The 23,872-nt window shown below is 44.5% G+C and overlaps 1 protein-coding gene and 1 pseudogene across 3 annotated transcripts in view; both read left to right on the forward strand.

The window, feature by feature from the left end:
* The window catches only part of LOC124623201 (vascular endothelial growth factor receptor 3), a 512,828-nt gene that overhangs the window by 48,059 nt on the left and 440,897 nt on the right, over positions 1 to 23,872 (forward strand). For all 3 annotated transcript variants that reach the window (XR_006980681.1, XM_047149015.1, XM_047149018.1), the window contains exon 2: positions 23,222 to 23,367. Coding sequence is in view for 2 of the 3 variants with exons in the window: in XM_047149015.1 (XP_047004971.1) it covers positions 23,222 to 23,367 (146 nt within the window). In the remaining variant the exon portion in view is untranslated. The remainder of the gene's footprint in view (positions 1 to 23,221; positions 23,368 to 23,872) is intronic.
* LOC124623425 lies at positions 21,611 to 21,728 on the forward strand (annotated as a pseudogene).

A 23,872-nucleotide genomic window follows, 5' to 3' on the forward strand; every position in this document is an offset into this window, starting at 1 on the left:
TCCTCACCCATCTTACTCACCTGATCTTGCCGCCTCAGAGTTTCATATTTTCCACTCCCTATCGAACGACCTTCAAGGAACTTCCTTTCCGGTTGAAAATGCGCTCTGAACACGGCTCGACGAGTTCTTCGCCTCAAAACGACGTGATTTCTACAGTAGTGGAATTAGAAAGTTACCCAGCCTTGGCAGACTGTTGCAAGTAATGAAGGAGAACATGATATCGATAACCAAAGTCTCTGTTGCGTGTATTTGTTGTGATAATTGAATTTATGGAAAAACGCTACTTAATGGTGCCAAGTTTGTTAGCAAAACCTCGAAAATATCTGGTCTGATTTACTTCTAGCTATTGCACGATGCTGTAATTAACGTTAGTACGGAAACACTGTACTTTTTTTAAACGATGTTGTACAGGCCCTCTGTTAAACTCGACTGCAAGAAAAAAATGCTGTGTTGTGCTCTATTATGAAAATGTGCGGTTTTAATCTTTTTCCCGCAGTCAGTTTTAACTACGATAGTAGGGCATTGAAACTATAGTCATATTGCTTCTCCTATATATAATTTTTCTCATTATGTATATATTTTAAACAGAAATTGTACGTAGGGTAATGTGCTGCTTTGTTTTCTTCCTCGCAGTCGGCTTCCACGGAAAACAGAAAAAAGGGCGTTTTTGGCTTATTGTGTTATGATTAGGATACTACTATGGAATCTGAATTTGAAATAACAATAAACAACTCGCACGGTCAGAGAGTGGGGGAAGAGGAGTTCGGCAAACAAAGAGTGTGGGAGGAAATGGACGTAGTAAATGGGAAGGAGGCGAAAGACAAAGAGTGGGCGCGAAAGAGGGGGCGAGAAGGTGGAGAGAGAGGTGAAGAGGAGGTGGACAGGGAGAGGGGAAGGGGGTAACGGACAGAGAGAGGGAAAAGGAGAAGGAGATGGACAGAGTGAGTGGGAAGCAGCAGGAGATGGACAAAGAGAGGGGAAGGGGGATGTAAGTATAGAGAGGGAAGGAGAAGGAGATTAAAATGTATCTCCAATTCCCATTTACATTTAGCACTTGCAGTGAATTGCCAGGTTCGTAAATCATATATACATATCTTGTAAACTGAATTGTTTAACATCATTTCAATAAAAAACTTTCAAATGATTATGGAACAGCAGCACGTAAAATACATCAACGAAGTGCCACTTGAACATATAACTTCCACTGTTCGAATGGCTACTGCATGTAGGAGCATGATATGTAAAGTCCCATATAAAAGTAGCGATAACCTGTTATGTGTGGAATGCCGACAACTGAGCGCTGCCTCTGGTAAACTGAAGTCATGTAGTACCAGGCAGCCATTTTGAACCCAAGTATTACGTGAAAGTAAGTGGATAATTACGGTTATCGTAGTATACAGTGATGTATGAAATACACATACTCATTTTGTCTTAAATTAAGAGCCTAAGAAAACTTGTCAACTTTTCAGCAGTGAGGAATGCCTCAGTGTTGAGCAATACATAGCAGTTTGAGGATAGAGGGCGTGTTGTGTTGAACTGGGGACCTAGAAACGATGGAGAGGCTTCGTCCCATCGTAGCCTCAGTGATCCACAATTTCACAGCAGTCCATCCACCCCACAGCCGCCCCACACCGAACCCAGGGTATCGTGCGATACGGCCCCCAGTGGACCCCCCTCCCCCCCCCCCCCCCCCCCCCTCTGGGAGCATCTCATACCAGATGAGTGTAGCCCCAAAAGTTTGTGTGGTTGGATAATGATGTTGTACGCGTACATGGAGACAAGTGTTTGCACAGCAATCGCTGACATTATGTAACCGAGGCGGAATAAGGGGAACCAGCTCGCATTCGCCGAGGCAGATGGAAAACCTCCTTAAAATCCACCCACAGGCTATCCGGCACACCGGACCTCGACGCAAATCCGGCGGATTCGTGCCGGGGACGGGCACGCCTTCCCACTCGGGAAGCAGCGCATTAGACCGCGCTGCTAGCCGGCCGGGCATGTCAGAGGGTAGTATCAGGTTTTTCCGAATCCCGCAAGGCGAAAAGATTGTGAATAAACGTAAAATATGGCTGCATGGAATTGAAAGGAAATGTGCATTTTCATACGAATCTGCTAGACTATTTGCAATATATAAACATTTCCCTTCTTGTGGATTACTTAACAATGATCTTATATATTTCATTACACACTAACTGTGTGGTGTTAATACTTACAGCGTAGTTGGTACCGTGCTGGGCTACACGTGCAAGGTTCGGAAGATCGATGCTGTTTCATACTATTTTTTCGTCTTTTTCCTTCTAGTTCATTTTGCTTAATACTAGTGTCTTCTTAAGTTTGATATATTTGTAATACAGTTATGTTAAAGCTTTAAATTCCATATCGTATTAAATTTTAATTTATTAGCTTCATTTTACACCTGATCAATTTGAGACCATGGTAAGGATGGGGTTAAAAAAACTGTGTTTCATGCCTGATCTACGACTAACGCTTAGAGTGAAGAATCTGTCAAACCAATTGACAATTTGAAAGCGCATTATGCTTCCCAGACAAGTCACTGAAGACAATAATTTGCCACTCCCTACTGTCTCCACTGAGCCTGTTGTAAAGCTGTATGATTTTGACAAAGACAAAACACTGAACATTGCTTGGAACCTGCTAAAAAGTGTAGCAAGACCAGGGAATTACAATAAAATTGAAAGCTGGTCCTGTTTAAGTACTTTTGAATCATAGTGTTTCAACAGCAGTTACGTGTACCGTGTAAGAACAAGTATTTCAAGGTTCTACTGTGTCAGCTGCATATTTCAGACATAATTTTCCCGCAGGAGGTACAGAAAAATTGCAGTATACAAAGCTGTTAAAAGACAGACATAATGATACTCTATAGTTCCCCACGAGTGTTATTACGCTGTTTGAGAATTTAGAAATTTGGAAGACAGTTACCTGGGAAACAGTAGTAGTTCTGGCACACCAGTTAACGACCAGAATTAACTTCTGAGTGAAGAAGCTTTCCATTGTATTTTATTGCGCAGGCTTTCACAAGATTCCCTGCAAAAACTTTTCAGCAGGGCTCGAGAATATCATCAAAATCCAGAATCCTTCCGTTTTAACCAAATTCTGCTGTCCATTGCTGTGTCACAGTATTTTCGTCCAAGTCACCACGGGAATTATCAAACAGAAATGCTGAGCTCCTCATTGGCTACCTAAAGCGCAGTGTACTTGTGATAAGCAATGACGATGCAGTCTTGTCTGGAAGTGCAAATTTAGACATAAGCGAAATAGAAGACATTTCACAAGAGGAAGAACAGTCTCTGAATTATCTAGCTGGGAGAGCGGTAAAGAGTTGGGCAGAAATACATGTTATGTGATGGGTACCGTGTACTACTTTCAGCAAGTGAACGGGCTGTGTAAGAAAGAGGTCAGAGAGCAACCGAACTCAGAATTACAAGATCGACGACAGCGTATAATGTCTATCGGAAGCAGCATTAAACATTTGCTATTCAGATGACAGAAAAAGTTTTCCATGTCAATGAAAAACAAGTTATAGAATCGAAGTTGATTCAAATACTGAAGGGAAATGCATGTAAAACAGCCAAGAAACTCCCTCGTAGTAAACAGTCTTGTCACACAGTTACAGAGAAAAGTGTAGGTACGTATATTTTTGACAAGAGAGATAACATTCTTTTGAGGAACCATTACCACGCAGAGATGGACGCCACTGCAAAACGTGGCAGTAGAACGCACAAACGGCGACAAGCAAATGTTAGTGGAGATTCGTGCGTCTGTGAAAAGATCTATTCGCGAAGCATACAACTACCACCGTCACACCTCAGCAACTGATATGGCAGAGAACCCGAGAAAATTCTGGTCATATGTAAAATCACTAAGGGGTCTAAGGCTTCTATTCACTTCCTTCTTGACCAGTGTGGTGTGGCAGTTGAAAATAACTAAACGAAAACCGAAGTTTTAAATGTCGCGTTCAAGAAATTGCTCACACAGAAGACTCGTACGCGTCATTGACCATCGGAAAGACTCCTGTATGGATGACATTGTAATGAGCGTCCCTGATGTAGAGAAACAACTGAAAGATTTGAAAGCAAATAAGTCAGCAGGTCCGAATCAAATCCCATTTCGATTTTACAAACAGTGCTGTACGGCACTGGCGCCTTACCTAGCTTGCATTTACAGGGAATCTCTCGCCCAGCACTAAGTCCCAAGCAACTGGAAAACAGCGCAGATGACTCCTGTATACATAAGAAGGGTAAAAGAACGAACCCACAAAATTATAGACCAATATCTCTAACTTTGGTTTACAGCAGAATCCTTGAACATATTCTCAGTTCGAATATAATAAATATTCTTGAGGCGGAGAAGCATATGCCCACGAATCAGCATGGTTTCATAAAGCATCAGCCGGCCGGTGTGGCCGAGCGGTTCTAGGCGCTTCAGTCTGGAACCGCGCGACCGCTACGGTCGCAGGTTCGAATCCTGCCTCGGGCATGGATATGTGTGATGTCCTCAGGTTAGTTAGGTTTAAGTAGTTCTAAGTTCTAGGGGACTGATGACCTCAGATGTTAATTCCCATAGTGCTCAGAGCCATTTGAACCATAAAGTATTGCCCGTGCGAAACTCAGCTTGCCCTTTTCTCACGATATACTGCGAACTATGGATGAAGGGTAACAGGCAGATTCCATATTTCTAGATTTCCGGAAAAGATTTGACATGATGCTGTATTGCAGCCTGTTAACAAAGGCACGAGTGTATGCAATAAGTTCACACATATGTGAGTGGCTCGAAGACTTCTTAAGTAACAGAACACAGTATTTTGTCCTCGACAGCAAGTGTTCATCAGAGACAAAGATATCATCAGGAGTGTCCCAGAGAAGTGTGATAGGACTGCTGCTGTTCTCTGTATACGTAAATGATTTGGCTGATGGGGTGGGCAGCGCCTACAGTTGTTTGTTGATGATGCTGCGGTGTACGGTAAGGTGTCGAAGTTGAGTGACTGTAGGAGGGTACAAGATGACTTACACAAAATATCTAATTGGCATGATTGGTGGCAACTAGCTCTAAAAGGTGTCGTTTAAATATCTGGGAGTAACGTTGCAAAGCGATATGAAATGGAGCGACCGTGTGAGGACTGTGTGGGGAAGGCAGATGGTCGACTGTGGTTTATTTTGAGAATCTTAGGGAAGTGTTGTTCACCTGTAAAGGAGACCGCATGTAGGACGCTGGTACGAACTATATTTGAATGCTGCTAGAGTGTTTGGGATCCGTACCAGGTCGGATTGAAGGATGACATCAAAGCAGTTCAAAGGCGGACTGTTAGATTGTTACTGATAGGTTCGAACAACACGCAGGTGTTACGGAGACGCTTCGGGAACTCAAATGGGAATCCCCGGAGGGAAGGCGGCGTTCTTTTTGAGGAACGCTATTGAGAAAATTTAGAGAACTGGCATTTGAAGCTGACAGCCGAACGATTCGATTGTTGCCAACATAAACTGCGCTTAAGGACAACGAAGATAAGAGGAATTAGAGCTCATACCGAGGCATATACAGGGTGTTACAAAAAGGTGCGCCCAAACTTTCAGGAAACATTCATCACACACAAATAAAGAAAAGATGTTCTGTGGACATGTGTCCGGAAACGCTTAATTTCCATGTTAGAGCTCATTTTAGTTTCGTCAGTATGTACTGTACTTCCTCGGTTCACCGCCAGTTGGCCCAATTGAAGGAAGGTAATGTTGACTTCGGTGCTTGTGTTGACATGCGACTCATTGCTCTACAGTACTAGCATCAAGCACATCAGTGCGTAGCATCAACAGGTTAGTGTTCATCACGAACGTGGTTTTGCAGTCAGTGCAATGTTTACAAATGCGGAGTTGGCAGATGCCCATTTGATGCATGGATTAGCACGGGGCAATAGCCGTGGGGCGGTACGTTTGTATCGAGACAGATTTCCAGAACGAAGGTGTCCCGACAGGAAGACGTTCGAAGCAGTTGATTGGCGTCTTAAGGAGCACAGAACATTCCAGCCTGTGACTCGCGACTGGGAAAGACCTAGAACGACGAGGACACCTGCAATGGACGAGGCAATTCTTCGTGCAGTTGACGATAACCCTAATGTCAGCGTCAGAGAAGTTGCTGCTGTACACGGTAACGTTGGCCACGTCACTGTATGGAGAGTGCTACGGGAGAATCAGCTGTTTCCGTACCATGTACAGCGTGTGCAGGCACTATCAGCAGCTGATTGGCCTCCACGGGTACACTTCTGCGAATGGTTCATCCAACAATGTGTCAATCCTCATTTCAGTGCAAATGTTCTCTTTACGGATGAGGCTTCATTCCAACGTGATCAAATAGTAAATTTTCACAATCAACATGTGTGGGCTGACGAGAATCCGCACGCAATTGTGCAATCACGTCATCAACACAGATTTTCTGTGAACGTTTGGGCAGGCATTGTTGGTGATGCCTTGATTGGGCCCCATGTTCTTCCACCTGCGCTCAATGGAGCACGTTATCATGACTTCATACGGGATGATCTACCTGTGCTGCTAGAACATGTGCCTTTACAAGTACGACACAACATGTGGTTCATGCACGATGGAGCTCCTGCACATTTCAGTCGAAGTGTTCGTACGCTTCTCAACAACAGATTCGGTGACCGATGGATTGGTAGAGGCGGACCAATTCCATGGCCTCCACGCTCTCCTGGCCTCAACCCTCTTGACTTTCATTTATGGGGGCATTTGAAAGCTCTTGTCTACGCAACCCCGGTACCAAATGTAGAGACTCTTCGTGCTGGTATTGTGGACGGCTGTGATCCAATACGCCATTCTCCAGGGCTGCATCAGCGCATTAGGGATTCCATGCGACGGAAAGTGGATGATGTATCCTCGCTAACGGAGGACATTTTGAACATTTCCTGTAACAAAGTGTTTGAAGTCACGCTGGTACGTTCTGTTGCTGTGTGTTTCCATTCTATGATTAATTTGATTTGAAGAGAAGTAATAAAATGAGCTATAACATGGAAAGTAAGCGTTTCCGGACACATGTCCACATAACATATTTTCTTTCTTTGAGTGTGAGGAATGTTTCCTGAAAGTTTGGCCGTACCTTTTTGTAACACCCTGTAGATAGTCGTTTTTCCCTCACTCTATTTACGAGGGAAACAGGAAAGTAAGTGACTAGTAGTGGTACAGGGTACCCTCCGCCACGCACTATACTGTGGCTTGCGGAATAAATATGTAGATGTAAACGTAAAAATGTAGGGATGAGAAATGCAGTAAGGTTATTTTAAGAGACCGTCACCAGGCAGATAATTCATTTCCTGTATTTTTTCGTTAGTTATGTTATGTAAACGTAAAGAGAGCTATAATCTTGAAAACTGAGAGAAACATTAAAGACGTTAACAAGTAAACAGAAGTATGCATTTGTGTTTCAGTATGGTCTGCAATTCCCAAATATTTCCCTCAAACAAACTGAATGGGCATCATGTATAGTACAGGGTGATTCAAAAAGAATACCACAACTTTAAAAATGTGTATTTAATGAAAGAAACATAATATAACCTTCTGTTATACATCATTACAAAGAGTATTTAAAAAGGTTTTTTTCACTCAAAAACAAGATCAGAGATGTTCAATATGGCCCCCTCCAGACACTCGAGCAATATCAACCCGATACTCCAACTCGTTCCACACTCTCTGTAGCATATCAGGCGTAACAGTTTGGATAGCTGCTGTTATTTCTCGTTTCAAATCATCAATGGTGGCTGGGAGAGGTGGCCGAAACACCGTATCCTTAACATACCCCCATAAGAAAAAATGCTTGCTGGATGCGTGCTACATTTTCATCACTCGTTCTCGGCCGTCCAGAACTTTTCCCTTTGCACAAACACTCATTCTCTGTAAACTGTTTATACCAACGTTTAATACACCACCTATCAGGAGGTTTAACACCATACTTCGTTCGAAGTGCACGCTGAACAACTTCTGCCGTACTCAATAACACAAAAAGCTTTCTGTTGAGCGGTCGCCATCTTAGCATCAACTGACGCTGACGCCTAGTCAACAGCGCCTCAAGCGAACAAATGTACAACTAAATGAAACTTTATAACTCCCTTAATTCGCTGACAGATAGTGCTTAGCTCTGCCTTTTGTCGTTGCAGAGTTTTAAATTCCTAAAGTTGTGGTATTCTTTTTGAATCACCCTGTATTATTACATCAAGGACATACAGTATGCTGTACTACGAAAGTCATTTTATTCACTTTGTATTTCCAGTAGAAAACAGGAAACAAAAACTGTAGCTCGTTGTTTACTTTAAAGCACTAAGGTATCACACGCAAATATAGTCCAGTTTACTAACTCGTAAACGAGAAATTAATAGCTCTGTCCATAGTGCTGCTATAGGTCCTTGGGTCCAAAATGGGTGGCTGCCTCCAAGATGGCAATACTTTCTTTATTCAGGACTTTAATAAAGGCTGAATGCAGAGAAATCTGTCGGTGCCTTCAGTATCCCAGGATTCACAACTTGTCTCTCTCTCGAAGAACTGCTTCTCATTACCAGTAGTCTACAGGGTGCAGCGATTAAATCCGGACAAGTGAAACTTTTTTAAAAAGCAAATTTATTAAAACAAAATACAAATGAAAATGACAATCCTTGTACGAGGGTTGAATGAAAAGTAATGCCACCACCCTCGTTAATTGGGTTTGGATGGGAATATTTTAATAAATCAAACGGTGAAACAATCTCTAGAATGTGATCTTTAATTACCAGTATCCACTTTTCCACATAATAACCAGCCAATTGGATACATTTCTGCAAACGATGAACAAGTTTTCTGAAGCCGTCACGGAAGAAGTCGACATACTGTTTCCCCAATCACAGTCTCACAGTTCTCTCAGCGTCTTTATCAGAAGCGTAATGATATCCCCGCAGATCGTCTTTCATTATCGGGAACAGATGGAAGTCAGACGGTGCTAAATCTGGACTGTATGGAGGATGCTGTATGGTGATGAGATTCAGTCTCTGGAATCCTGCTGTGGTGGCAATTTGTGCATGGATTGCCAAGCAAAGCAATAATGTGACCCACACGTTCTGTTGAAATACCGATTATGCTTGCAATTTCTCTCTGAGTGACACGACGATCGTCCTGAATCAATCTGTCAACATTTTGCTTGTGAAACTCAGTGGTTGCTGTCACAGGACGTCCAACTCTTTGTTTGTCACGCAGGTCAGATGTTCCCGCCTCAACATCTTTAAACTTACTCGCCCAACGACGCACAGTACTCACATCAACACAATCACATTAACTGCTTTCATTCTCTGATAAATCTCCTTTGGGGTGACACCTTCTGCTGTCAAGAGTTCAATGACTTCAAGTTGCTTAAATCGCATTGACAGACCGTCTGCACAGCGTTCCATTACTTTACACTGTAACAACACAATCGTTCAATGATAAAGCTTCCCACCAACTGGAGCTGTAGAGAAGAGGCTACGGAACAAGCCAGTACCTGCTGCATACCAATGCTGCCAACTGTTGAAGAGTTACGAAGTTGGAGACATTACTTTTCAGTCAACCCTCGTACATATAAGTATCGGTATCTTCAAAGAGTAATATACTCGAAGGAACCCCCTCCCCCCCCCCCCCCTTCAGTCACAATGATTGCCTCCAATCTCGTCCTGAAGCAATAGCCGCTTCTTTAAAAAAGCACTCTCCATATTTGCGAATGCTGCTTCGAAAGCGGTGCATGGAGATACGATATTAGGGTGCCTCATCTTATTGTTAACTCTTTCGACTACACTCCAAACATAGTAGTCGAGGGGTTTCAAATGCGGGTTATTCGGAAACCGCAACTCCTTTGACCGGAACATGTCAACATCATCCGAGAGCCAGTTGTGGACTATATGGCACATATGAGGTCCTCCTCTTCCACCCAACGCATTGTTCGCTCGCCGACATTCAATACTGACGCCAGATTTCTCAGCAATTGCCCCGGGTCCTCCGAAATCAGCACCTGAACCTTTTCATGACTGCCACAGTTCGCGACATGCGTCTCGTTGAATGAGGTTTCCTCGCTGGGTTAGCCGAGCCTTACCCAGACTTCTCTGAAGCGTTTTACTTAGCCACAATATCGTAAACAGCCCTCTCAGGTACGCAAAGAATAGAACTATTTCAGAGGGTGAACGCACAGCGCGAAAATTTTCGATTATCCCGGCTCCTTGGTTGTACTCTGCACTTGTCCGTAATGTCTCGGCCATTTTGAGGTTATGACTGTTTACTAGATGCCATGCCTTTCAAGAAAGACAATAGAAACCTCCGGTGGAACTACGATATGGCGGGAAATTCAAACTGAAATTTGTCGGGATTTTATGCCGCACCCTGTATCCTTTGCATCTTTATCTCTGCATAACTGTTCGACCTAAATTCACTCGAAACTGCGTACTGTAGTTAACCCTTGGTCTGGATTTACAATTTTATACCTCCCACTGCCACAGACACACACACACACACACACACACACACACACACACACACACACACTTCACACCATTAACAGCGTCACTATTCTTTGATACCTCAGAAAGTCTATCAACCAATTCCTATTTTTCTCTCCTGTTGTGTCATAAAGATCTTTACAATACGATTCAGTGTAGATACATCCCCACCAGTTACTAGACCTACCCCACTAATCCTCAGCACTCGTCTGTTACAGTACATTTGAAATGCGTGTTTTCTTATCTGGTTGCCCTGTTTACTGACCATGTTTGACTTCCACACAGTGCAGAAAGTTTCGAAAAAGAATTCTAACTCTTACATTTACGTTTACTATTACATTATGTCTCCTCTCCAGAAAAGCTTTCCTTACTATTCAAGTCTGTATTTCATTTTCTCTTTACTCCTGCCATTGTCAGCTACCCAAACAGCAAAATACATTCACTCATCATACCTTTTAATTCGATTCTTTTCCATTACTTTTGTTACACTTACATCCAAAACACTATCCATTCCATTCAATTACTCTTCTGAATAATTTTCTGTCTGCGACAAAATCACAATAACATCAGGAAACCTGAAAGTGTTTATTTCTTTTTCCTGAACTATAATTTCCTTTCCAAATTTCTCTTTGGATTGCTTTACTGCTTGTTCAATGCACAGACTGATGAACATGGTTGAACTACAATCCTGTCTGACTCCTTCCTCAGTTAATGCCTCACTTTGATGTCCTTTGGCTCTTACTGCCCTTCCATTGTATGGTCCTCTTGGTGCTGATCATGTCTGGTTTTGCCTTATCATTTTGGACACTCATTCTTTTCTGTTCCAATGCTTTATACAACTTTTCATCCTTCACTATGTGGTCCCCTTCGTTAGGTTTGACCTACCATTCCCCTTCCAACTTCTACAGAAGAGAGGATTGTGCAGTGAAGATCTCCCAAGGTGGTGCACATCCCCCCTTTCCTGGCTTTCTATCTGCATACTTCCTTTTTGGCCCAATATCCAACAAACCCATTAGCCACCCCATTATGTGGGGGCTCATCAAGTACCTGCACAGTGGTAGCTCCCTGACTGTGTAGGGATTGCACTATTGGTGCCACAGCTGGAACTCCTCACATATACAAAAAAGTATGTCCCATCATTATTGGGGCATGGGACTCTGGGCAACAGTTAACCAGGCAGGTTGCCACTGCTGTGGCTCGGCAGCACCCATGGGGAGAGCCTGAATTCAGAGTGGGTGGTGCCAAGCTGGATGACTTGCCAATGAAGCGGCATAAACTTTCTTCCACTGGTGACTGCCTGGTCCCAAGAGTCTTTGCTGAAGAAAAGAATTACTTGAATGTGGAGAGAGATGATGCCACAATGTTTCCTCCCCTGGCTACACCATGGGAGAAATATGGGGCTAAGAGCCAAGGGTATACATACTCCTCACAATTCTTATCTTGTTCTAGAACCAACACTGAGTCCTTTACGGCTAAAAAACCATTATTCTTTGTTGAACATCTTGAGGACAGATTTGGGGATGTATCAGCTATTTGAAAAACGAAAGTGGTTCAGTTCTGATGAAAACAGCATCCCCCACTCAGTTGCAGGTGCTGCTCACATGTGACAAACTATATAATATTCCTGTAGCCATTACACCCCATAACAATCTTAATATCATCTTGGTGTCATCTACCATTGTGACTTTCTTTTACAGACCAATGACAAGTTACATGTAATTCGGCATGACAGGATATGCATTTTCTTTGCTGTGTCCAATGAGGATCATACAACAACAGGGTTAACACTGGGGCTTTTATCTTCATCTTTGGAGGTGACGCATTATCTGAAAAATGATATTTTATCAGTATTATTAAAACAGTATGATGCTTCTTCCATGCAGTGCTTCAGATGATGGGAATTTGGGCAGACGTCTTTGGGTTGTAATGCTAACCCCATCTGCATGGACTGAGCACATCAGTTGCCTACAAACTTTACATGTGCCCTTTCCCCCATCCATGTTAACTGTGGGGAGCACCATTCTCCCTGTTCACTGGATTCCTCTCTTCTCTTCCAAAGAGAAACGAAACTCCAAGATTTCAAGACTCATCAGCAATCAAGAATAAATATTACCATTAAATTAACCTTAGCTATGAATACGATGATGTCATCCTCACCCTTCATGACTTCTACGTTGGGTCCTTGGGGTCACTCAACTACACCCATTCCCATGAGGATTGTGAGCCCTTCTCATATTGTTTCCCCCACATCCACTTTGATATCATTGACTCCCGATCCACCAGCAATGTTGATCACCAACCTTCAGCTGGAGAAACAACACTCTCCTCTGGTGTCTCTCTCCAGGAAGGGGTCCTTCAGGACACTTTCTTCCCAGCATTCTGCTGAACTGCTATTGGATACCAGCCAGTGGCTGGAAGAGCCATAGGTTGCTGGTTATGAGGCTTCACATTCCTCCTCTGCCCCTGAAACTGTAGCAGGAAGAAGAGGGACAACAAGGAGAAAAAGGAGACCTCCAACATGAAGTAAGTTACAGTGTCACCATGTCCCTTGTTCCAACACTGTAATTGAGACAGAGATCCTGATGGTCCATATGGCGCTGTATAACCCCCCCCCCCCCCCCCCCACACACAGAACCTGCTTCAGAACTGTTGTGTATTTATGCTATATCGTTGTGAGCAGTGGCAGCAGACGACTGTGGGGCATGACATGCCACCATGGTCCCTTCACTCCCCCACAAGATACTCATATCAATGACCCTCTAGTGGAACTGTAGCGGTTTTTTTCCACCATCTAGCTGAGCTTCAACATCTCTTATGTGTTTCCTCTGCTTGCTGCATTGCCCTCCAGGAAACTTGGTTTCCAGTATTGCTAACCCATTCCTTCCATGGCTATTGAGTCTATTTTAAGAATAAAGCTGACTATGACAGAGCTTCAGGTGGAATTTGCATATACGTTCTGGACTCCATCTACAGTGAACACTGTCCGCAGCTCATGGTCGTGCGGTAGCGTTCTCGCTTCCCACGACCAGGTTCCCGGGTTCGATTCCCGGTGGGGTCAGGGATTTTCTCTGCCTCGTGATGACTGGATGTTGTGTGATGTCCTTAGGTTAGTTAGGTTTAAGTAGTTCTAAGTTCTAGGGGACTGATGACCATAGATGTTAAGTCCCATAGTGCTCAGAGCCAGCCACAGTGAACACTTGCCACTTGATATGCCCTTTGAGGCTGACACTGTTCATGTGAGGATGCCTCTGGATTTTACTATCTGTAATGTGTATACACCTCCCAATGGTGAAGTGTCTCAGAATTTATTGTCTACCCTGATTTCTCAGCTCCCCCACCCTTCCTGATTTGGGGTCACTTCAATGCCCATTACCCTTTGTGGGATGGAACTAGGATCACTGGTTATCAGAACTTTTTTTGTAGAGATTGATCTCTGTCTCTGGAGTGCTGGTTACTCCACACACATAAGTGTAGTGTCAGCCATTGATCTTCCCACTGACAGCCCTGGTCTTGTCCCCTCTATCCATTGGAGAGTCCATTATGATTTGTGTGACAAATAGTTCAAATGACTCTGAGCACTATGGGACTTAATATCGGAGGTCATCAGTCCCCTAGACTTAGAACTACTTAAACCTAACTAACCTAAGGACATCACACACGTCCATACCTGAGGCAGGATTCGAACCTGTGACCATAGCAGCAGCACGGTTCCGGACTGAAGTGCCTAGAACTGCTCTGTCATTTGTGTGACAGTGATCATTTTTTGATTGTTTTGTTTCTTCCTCAGTATCACTTGCCTGGTTTTCAAAGTGGATGGGTTCTTGACAATGCTGACTGGGATGCCTTTGCCTCTGTTTTCACCATAAGCATCCCACCATGTGCAGGTACCGATGTGACTGTCAGCACACAACTGGAGCCCCACAAGGGTTTGTGCTTGGCTTCCACAAGGCCCCAGCCCTTGCAGCACTTTTTTCTTTCCATGCTACATCTTTATCATCTTACTATACTTTTTCCCCTCCCTTGGGGAACATGTCTGGGGCATTATTGGGAATGTTCTGCATTCTGTCGCTGATGTGTGAACAGTCTCAACTTTGTTTTTGGCTCCATTTTCCTTTCTTTGTTTCCCTTCTCTCGTTCCTCTGCTTTGGTGTTTGAGGATCCTTTTTTTCCTTCTTCCTCCCTGTGCACTCCTGAAGGCCGGCCCATGCGTCTGACGTGTAACAGGTGACCGGATAATGCATAAGTCCCATCCCCGGGTCAACAGGTAGGGTTGGTGCATACCCCCTGGTACAGGCCAGGCCCAGGGAGGGGTGACTGCCTGAGCTGTAATATTCCCAAATTGCCGATTGGTACCTCCATCAAGTGTTTGGGAGGTGTGACCTGAGGTGTGAACAATCACCTAAGGTGGGTACACACCCTTGTGAAGGGGCCCCCAGTTGGAAGGAGCGCACCATCAGAGACGCTGGCAACAATGGGGGATTACCTCACGATGAGTCAATCGTAGTCCCCATTGATGTCTACAAAACATATACGTAATGAGGCTACTGATTCGAAGACCCTTCCTGCTGCAAAATGGTTCCTTGTGGTGTCACGTATTGAAGACTGTCAGTCTTTTGCCATTGTCAATCCACTTATTATCCAGAAAGGTGTTGATGCAATTGCTGGCCCTGTGAAATCCTGCACTTGTCTATGGAATGGCACTTTGCTTTTGGAGATGGCTTCTGATTCTCAAACACAACAACTGCTTGCTGCCTCGCTTCTCCATGGCTACCCTGTTTGTGTCGAAGCACATAGAATTTTGAATTCTTCCGGTGGTGTAATTTACACCAGGGTGCTTGATGGTCTAACTGAGGCTGAAATACAATCTCACCTCTCTGATCAGGATGGGATGTCATTGCTGTCCATCGTGTAATGAAAAAGGTCTATTCCTCCTTGGTGCCCACCCACACTCTTTTCCTCACCTTTGATACGGTGGTGCTGCTGTCCAAGATCAAAGCAGGCTATGAAATTATCACAGTCCGTACATTCTGAATCCGATGCACTGCTAGCAGTGTCATCATTTCAACCACACTTGAACATGTTGTCGACACCCAGCCAAATGCGTACTCTGTGGCAGGGATGCACACGAGGGTGAATGTCCACCTCCTTCTCCCTGCCGAATCAACTGCATGCCGCCATGCCCCCTCCTCTAGGGATTTTGCCGTGTATCTAGATGAGCGGGCTGTTCAAGATTTGGGTGAAGGAAAAAGTGCCTTACCCAGTAGATCGCAAGTTACTGGCTAGTCGCAAACTCTGTGTTATCCCGTCTGGCACCTATAGTTCATTTCTTGTTACCCCTCGCTCCATGAAGGATGTAGCCACACAGACATGACCTCAAATTCGGCTCTAAGGTTGTGAAATCTCCCATTGTCAAGGTAGCATCATCATCCCCCCCATCTTGCTGTGCAACAAACCGTTAACCTCTCGACACAAGGGGCAAAGCCACCCACTACACAACCAGCATGCAGGAGAGGACAGAAGGAGTACTCCTGTGAAGACTTCCTCCATCCCTTCAGCCACACAACACCCAAGTCTTCCTCTAACCAGAAGGGCTCAAAGAAGTCCGCTAAAGACAAACGGTCTTCTCCTTCGCCAACTCGAAATCCAGCTCGACGGTGTCGCCACGTGGTCCCTTAGCCTGGCTGGCCTCTGTCTCACCGGTGCACACCATCAACCATTTTTCAGTGTTGGACTCCACAGACCAACTGCACAAGCATGCCGATGCTTCTGAGGACCCCATGGAACAGGATCCTCCTGCTTCTGTGCCTTCTAGTAGCGACTCTACTCCGGTTGTCACTCGGCGGCCGCTGAGTTGACATCCCTACATCTCTTCCTCCTCATGACTGTCCTCCAATGGAACGTTCACAGCTTTTGGTCCCACAAAGAAGATTTACAACTGGTTTTAGCATTGCAGCATCCCCTTGTACTCTGCCTTCAGGAAACGAAATTACACTCACACAGCTGCTTTGATCTTTCACATTACTTACCAATTCGTTTTGACCTTCCCCCTGAGGTCAGCATTCCATCTCATGGGGGCATTATGCTGCTCATACAGGGTGACTTTTAGTCAACCCATCTCCCGACTACCCGTCTTCAAGCTGTTGCAGTTCCCCCTTTTCTTCGCTGCCTAACTTTTTCCCTCTGTACCATTTATGTCCCTCCGTCATTCGCTGTCACCAGGACAGACTTTCTTCAGTTTATTGAGCAGCAACCCCCCCCCCCCCCCTCCCCCATCCCAACCCCTGTTTTTGCTACTCGGTGACTTTAATGCACATCATCCCCTTTGGGGTTCTCCCAGGAACTGTCAGAGGTGCCCTCTTGGCTGACCTTCTTAACCAACGTAACCTGTTCTGCCTTAACACTGGAGCACCCACTTTCCTTTCTGACTCCTCACACACCTGTTCCCATTTGGACCTATCCTTTTGCACTTCCCAGCTTGCACATCGTCTTGAGTGGTCCTTTCTTTTTGACGTCTACTCAAGCGACTATTTCCCGTGTGTTCTCCGTCTGCTGACTCCTACCCCATCCGTACGCATGCCCAAATGGCAGCTTACTAAGGCTGACTGGCAGCCTCACACCTCCCTAGCGACCTTCGAAGAACAAGATTTCCCCAGCTGTGATGACCAGGTGGACTATCTCACCAACCTTATCCTTACTGCTGCAGAATGTTCCATTCCTCGCACTTCCTTTTTACCACGTCGTGTCCCAGTCCCTTGGTGGACTGAGGCATGCTGCGACTCAATTCACGCACAGAGATGTGCTCTCTGCATTTTTAACTGCCACCCTATGCTGGAAAACTGCATTCATTATAAACAGATGCGTGCAAAGTGTTGTCGAGTTCTTGGGGATAGCAAAGAGCTAGTTGGATTTCATTCACTAGTTCTTTTAACAGTTCCACACCTTCCTCTGTCGTGTGGGCTCTGACGGCTCTCTGGAACCAAGATCCATTCCCCAGCCATTTGCGGACGATCCGAGCTCCTCCCACTATCACCCTGCCTTCATCCATTGGAAACAGGTGGAGGAGGCTTGGGCGATACCCTTCTCTTCTCAGGATCATGAGTGCTACAATGCCGCCTTTACTATGAAGGAGCTAGATCATGCTCTCTGCTCAACCCGATCCTCCACCCCAGGATCAGACGCCATCCACATTCAGATGTTGCAGCACCTCTCTCTTTTGGGCAAGCATTTTCTGCTTAACATGTACAACCGCATCTGGTCTGAGGGAACATTTCCTGGACGCTGGGATGAAGCCACCGTCATACCCGTACCCAAGCCCAGTAAGGACAAAAGCCTTCCTTCTAGCTACCGCCCCATCTCTCATACCTGGTGCATTTGCAAGGTGATGGAACTTACGATTCATGCCCGGCTGGTGTGGTGGCTCGAATCTCGCCGTTTACTAACGAATGCACAGTGTGGATTTCGAGCACGGCGTTCTGCAGCTGACCATCTCTTTACTTTGTCCACCCATGTCATGAATGGTTTTCTGTGGAAATCCCAGACTGTGGTCGTGTTTTTCGATTTGGAGAAGGCCTACGACACCTGCTGGAGACCTGGTATCTTCCAGGCTCTTTACATGTGGGGCTTCTGTGCGAGCCTGCCCTGTTTTCTTCAAGCATTTTTTCGAGACCAAGTTTTCAAGGTGTGTGTGGGTTCTACCTTGTCGGACACCTTTATCCAGAAAATGGTGTACCTCAGGATTCCGTCCTGAGCGTCATCCTCCTTGCCATCACCATTAACCCTATAATGGCCTGTCTCCCACCGCGCATCTTCAGCTCCCGTTTTGTCGATGATTTTGCCATCTATTGCAGTTCTCCACGGACCTGTCTCACTGAGCGGCGTCTTCAGCACTGTCTTGATCGTCTTCATGCCTGGAGCATCGACAATGGCTTTCACTTTTCCCCTGACAAAACAGTCTGTATGAATTTCTGGCAGAGCAAACAGTTTCTCCCACTATCTCTCCATCTTGGGCCTGTTGCCCTTCCGTTCATTAACACTACGAAATTCCTGGGGCTCCTGCTCGCTAGGAAACTCTCTTGGTCCTCCCGTGTATCTTACCTGGCAGCCCTCTGTATGCGGTCCCTTAATATCCTACGTCTCCTCAGTGGTATTTTCTGGGGTGCCGATCGAACCACCCTCCTCCGTTTGTACCGGTCCCTCGTCCGTTCAAAACTCGACTATGGGTGCTTTGTTTATTCATGTGCCTGCCCATCCCTTGTTTGCTGTCTCAACACTATCCATCATCATGGTGTCTGTTTGGCCACAGGTGCCTTTTACACCAACCTGGTTGAGAGTCTGTATGCTGAAGCTGCTGAACTACCACTGTCCTACCGCCGTGACTTTCTCCTCAGCAGGTACGCATGCCTTTTGTCTGCCATGTGTGGCCACCCCTCCTATGCCCCCTTTAATGATTCCTTCGATCGTCGGTATGGGGCTTGTCCCTCTTCTCTGTTACCTCCTGGAGTCCGCGATTGCACTTGCTATGGCGGCATAACTTCACGGTACCTGCAACCTTCCCAGTGGGTACGAACCCTCCACCATCTTGGTTTCGTGAAGTGGCCCATATTAACCTTGGCCTTCATTCGCTTCCTAAGGACACTACTCCAGTCTCGGTCTATCACCTTCAGTTTCATGACCTTCACATGGAACTTCATGATAGTACCTTTGTATACACTGATGGCTCTTGGACTGACCATGGAGTCAGATGTGCCTTCACCATTGACACCCCTGTCTTTAGATATCAGCTTCTGGCACATTCCTCAATATTTACAGCCAAGCTTTTCGCCTTGTATCAAGTCACAGAGTTCATCCGGTGACACAGCATTCCCAATTGTATCCTCTGCTCAGACTCACTCAGCGCCCTCCGAAGTCTCTGTGCGCTGTACACCGCTCATCCCTTAGTGCAGAGGGTCCAGGAAAATTGTCACTTGCTCACTCTCGGTAGAGCTAATGTCATGTCTCTGTGGGTCCCTGGTCATATCGGTCAGCCAGGAAATGAGGCTGCTGACACTGCTGCCAAGGCTGTAGTCCTCATACCTCATCCTGCGAGTACCTATATTCCCTCCGATGATCACTGTGTTGCTGTCTGTCATGAGGTGGTGTCCCTTTGGCATCACCAATGTTCCTCCCTTCACAGGAATAAGCTTCGGCTTATTTAGCCTCTCCTGGTGCCTTGGACAACCTCCTCTCAGCCCTCCCGCAGGGAGGAGATTATTTTAACTCGGCTGCATATTGGGCACTGCCTTTTTAGCCATCGTCATTTTCTCAGTGGTGCTATCCCACCACTCTGTACGCATTGCGCCCAAATTTTAACTGTCTGCCACTTCCTGCTGGAATGCCCTTTTTTTTTTTTAACCATTTACATTCCAGCTTGGGTTTGCCATTTGATTTATCAGCCATTTTAGCGAATGATGGGCGGGCTTTCGACAGAATTTTACTTTTTATCCACTGAGGCAATATGGTGAAGACCATTTAAGTTTTAGTTTTGGACCACTGGTTTTGTATGATATTTTTTTAGCCCTTTTTCCACGTGCCTGTTTTTAGCTGTCTCCTGTTCTGTTCATTGGGACTGATGTGTAGTCATTTCCCTCCTCTCTGTGTTTGTGTCCTATAGTTTTGACTTGTGCACGTATGACTCAAGTTGTTTCTTGCATCCCAAAAAAAAAAAAAAAAAAAAAAAAAACTGGAGCCATTCTATTGGTAGCACACTCAGCAATCTTCTATTCCTCAGGATCCCCCGCATCAGACAATAATATCCTGGTGGACTTCCAAAATCACCATGACCATTAAAGATCACAGACAGGTTCTCCAATGCCATAAGTGACATCCATCAATGGAGCACCTCATTGTCTTCAAACAGCTCCACGTTTTGATCCACCACCTAGTAACAAGACAGAAAAATGAAAGCTGGGAACAGTGTGTGTCTACCAGCGGACCACGTACTCCCCCTTCACAGGTTTGGGCTTATGTTCAATGCCTCTGTGGACACTAGCCCATCACAGATTTACCTGGTGTCTCCATGAGTAATGGGTTGCCTAAAATTACCCAAATGCTATCACTGAACATTTTGCTATGTGCTATGCTTGAGCCTATGCATCTGAGAATTATCAGCCTGCATTTCGTTTCCTCAGGCAGCATGAGGAGTCAATTCACTTACCTTTGACTACATGTCAGTTGGAGCCATATAATGCTCCATTTAGTGAATGGGATTTTCTTGGTGCATAGACCTTTTCCCTGACATGGCTCCAGAGCCAGAGTCTGCAGCTCGTGGTCTCGCAGTCACATTCTCCCTTCCTGAGAACGGGGTCCCAGGTTCGATTCCCAGCAGGGTCAGGGATTTTCGCCTGACTCAAGATGACTGGCTGTTTGTGTTGTCCTCATCATTTCATCATCATTAGTCAAAGTGGCGGTTGGGAATTTGTACGGGCGCTGATAATCGCACAGTTAAGCGCCCCACAAACCAACCATCATCATCATCATCATCATTATCCAGAGCCAGAATGCATCCGTGGCCAAATGTTCAAATATCTGTTGGCAGATTGCCAATGTCACATCCCTGCCAATTTCAACTGCAACTGGAGTGAGGGTGAGATCCCATGATTTGCCCTTTCATTGATGTGCATCTTATAAGCTTGTTTCAAGATTCTGTCCATTCTGTTCAACTGCTCTTCCATGTCCCTTGCCATCTCTGACAAAACTACAATGTCACTGTCAAACCTCAAAGGTTTTACTTCTTCTCTCTGAACATGAATTCCAGTTCCAGATTTCTCCTTGGTTCCCTCTGCTGTGTGCTCAGTGTACAGAGTGAATAACATTGGGGATAGGCTACAACACAGGACTGTTCTGACAACCCTATCTCATTCCCTTCACAGCTAATGCTTCCCTTTCATGTTCTTCAACTCTTTGCAACTGCAGTTTAATTTCTATGCAAGTTCAAAATAACCTTTTGCTCCATGTATTTTATCCCTGTTACCTCCACAATTTCAGAGAGTATAGTCTAGCCAATACCATAAAAAGCTTTCTCTAAATCTACAAGTGCTATTATAAAATAAGGTTTGCCTTTCTTCTATGATGGGCAACAGCCTTACCACAGTGGATACGCTGGTTCCCGTCAGATCACCGAAGTTAAGCGCTATCGGGTGTGGCCAGGACTTGGATGGGTGACCCTCCCAGCTGTTATGTGCTGTTGCCATTTATCAGAGTGCACTCAGCCTCGTGATGCCAATTGAGTAGCTACTCAATCAAATAGTAGTGACTCCAGTCAAAAAAAAGTATAACAACTGGGAGAGTAGTGTGCTGACCACATGCCCCTCCTTTCCACATCCTCAGCCGAGGATGACAAGGCTGTCGGATGGTCCGGATGGGCCACTTGCATCCTGAAGACAGAGTGCTCTCTTCTAGAATAAAGTGTAGGGTTGATATTGCCTTGTGTGTTCCTACATTTCTCTGTAGATATAGGAAGTGGTTTGCTGGTTGATGTTAGTTAACAGCAAGAGGCATAGTACTTTTTGCAGTGCCCCACTCCTACAGTGCTGTACAGAGCATGCATCTCTGTTCTGCTGCGCAAACAATTGATGTTCCATTGTAATCACTGGATACAGCACTTTCCTGAGTGAAGCCCAGGTAAAAGAATATTTTAAGTATATGACACAAATGTCTGCATGCTCTCAGACATTCCTTGAGTAGAAGATGTGCCTAAAATATTTGATACAATAATCAAAAGCCACACAACATTGTTAATTTCTCAAATTCATAAGGTATTAGAATTTCAACACTGTAAGTCAGAACCACAAGGTAAGTAATCTAAACTGATGCTACTAAAAATTTCATCTCACCAGTTTCTTCTGAAATTACTCAACCCAAATTTTAAACAGAGAAGCCTAACCTAATGAAAGTGTTTTGTGTCTCATATTTCAGTTACATGTTTCTTGTCAAACTTCAACTTAATACCATGGCAGTTATAAAATCATCGAAAAACATGTAATATCTCCAAAAATCCTTCATGTTTTTGAAATTTTCCAGAACATTATTTTTTTTCATCTGTCAATACTTAATGATAGAAATGTTGTTATAAAAACAATTATTATTGCTGTCAATAATGCCTGTGCAGTGAACATGTCATAATAAAAAAAAAACATTGAATGGCACTGACTGAATACAGAGCACCTTATAAATATCAGAGAGTAATGTAAGAAAGTTCATATTTCCTTATCCACACTGTGCGTGCCAGTCAGTTTTGTAGAATGAGCACAGTAACATGTGTGGAGCATGCCAAAAAGGAGCTGTTTCATTTGGATGTGTGGATGACAACTCCATGAATAAAGTTACCTGACTTATTGGTGTATCTGTGTAAACTGTACAGTGTGTCTGTAAGGAATAGTGTAACACTTATAGTCATGTAACATGGCATAAAAACAGTGGTCCTTAAAAGATCCTCACTGACAGGAACCAGAAATGAATGTCACACATTGTCAATAATAGACAGACAAAAACCAGACAGGAATTGCTAATGGCAGTGAGCGTAAGGCCATCTCAACCAGTTTCCAAGGGAACACTTTAAATGGAACTGCATGTAAGGGACATTTAGATTATGGCCATTGCTCATAGTGCTACATAAAGCTGCATGTCTTCAGTGTAGTAATTGCATTTGAACAGACATAATTAACATTACTATTTCTCTTACAGAGCTATCTGATGCCTCTCATAGAAGCAGCGAGTCTCCTGTAATAACGTCTACAAATCTCTCAGAAATTGTAGTAAACCCTGGTGAAAATTATACTATAACATGCAAGGGTGATACTCCTGTAATCTGGACCTACCCCAACATTTCGGTAAGTTCAAACAAAGTCTACATTTCTTTTTTGCCTTTGCACACAAGAGGGGCCTTATTGATTAAGTGGAATTTGAAACAGAAGTTATTATCTTTCATAATGACTGATGAAGATGACAGAGTTGCATCCTCTTCCTTTTTATCACTTGTCTGTAACTGCAATTATTAAAAATAGAAACTAGTAGAAAAGAACAACCAGAGCAGAGGAAGGCATCTCAGAAATAAGCTTCAGATTAATATGAGATACCATCAGATGAATTAAGTTTCCAGATGCCAAAATAATAAATCAGATTATAGAGCTAGCAAGCATGATTCTTGAGATGTTTCTGTTTATGGAGCCTCACACACAAGCCACAGATAGCAGTCGATGCCAGTTTGCATGATCTGACTATAGATCACACATCTGTAAGCAAATCACAGATCACAGTGGTCAAAAAAATTGCAGATCACAGTGGTCGATCAAAGATTGCCCATAAAACAAACTGCTGAATTGCTTGTGACGAAAC

Source organism: Schistocerca americana, chromosome 7 (genome assembly GCF_021461395.2).
Source record: "Schistocerca americana isolate TAMUIC-IGC-003095 chromosome 7, iqSchAmer2.1, whole genome shotgun sequence".
NCBI classification, from domain to species: Eukaryota; Metazoa; Arthropoda; class Insecta; order Orthoptera; family Acrididae; genus Schistocerca; species Schistocerca americana.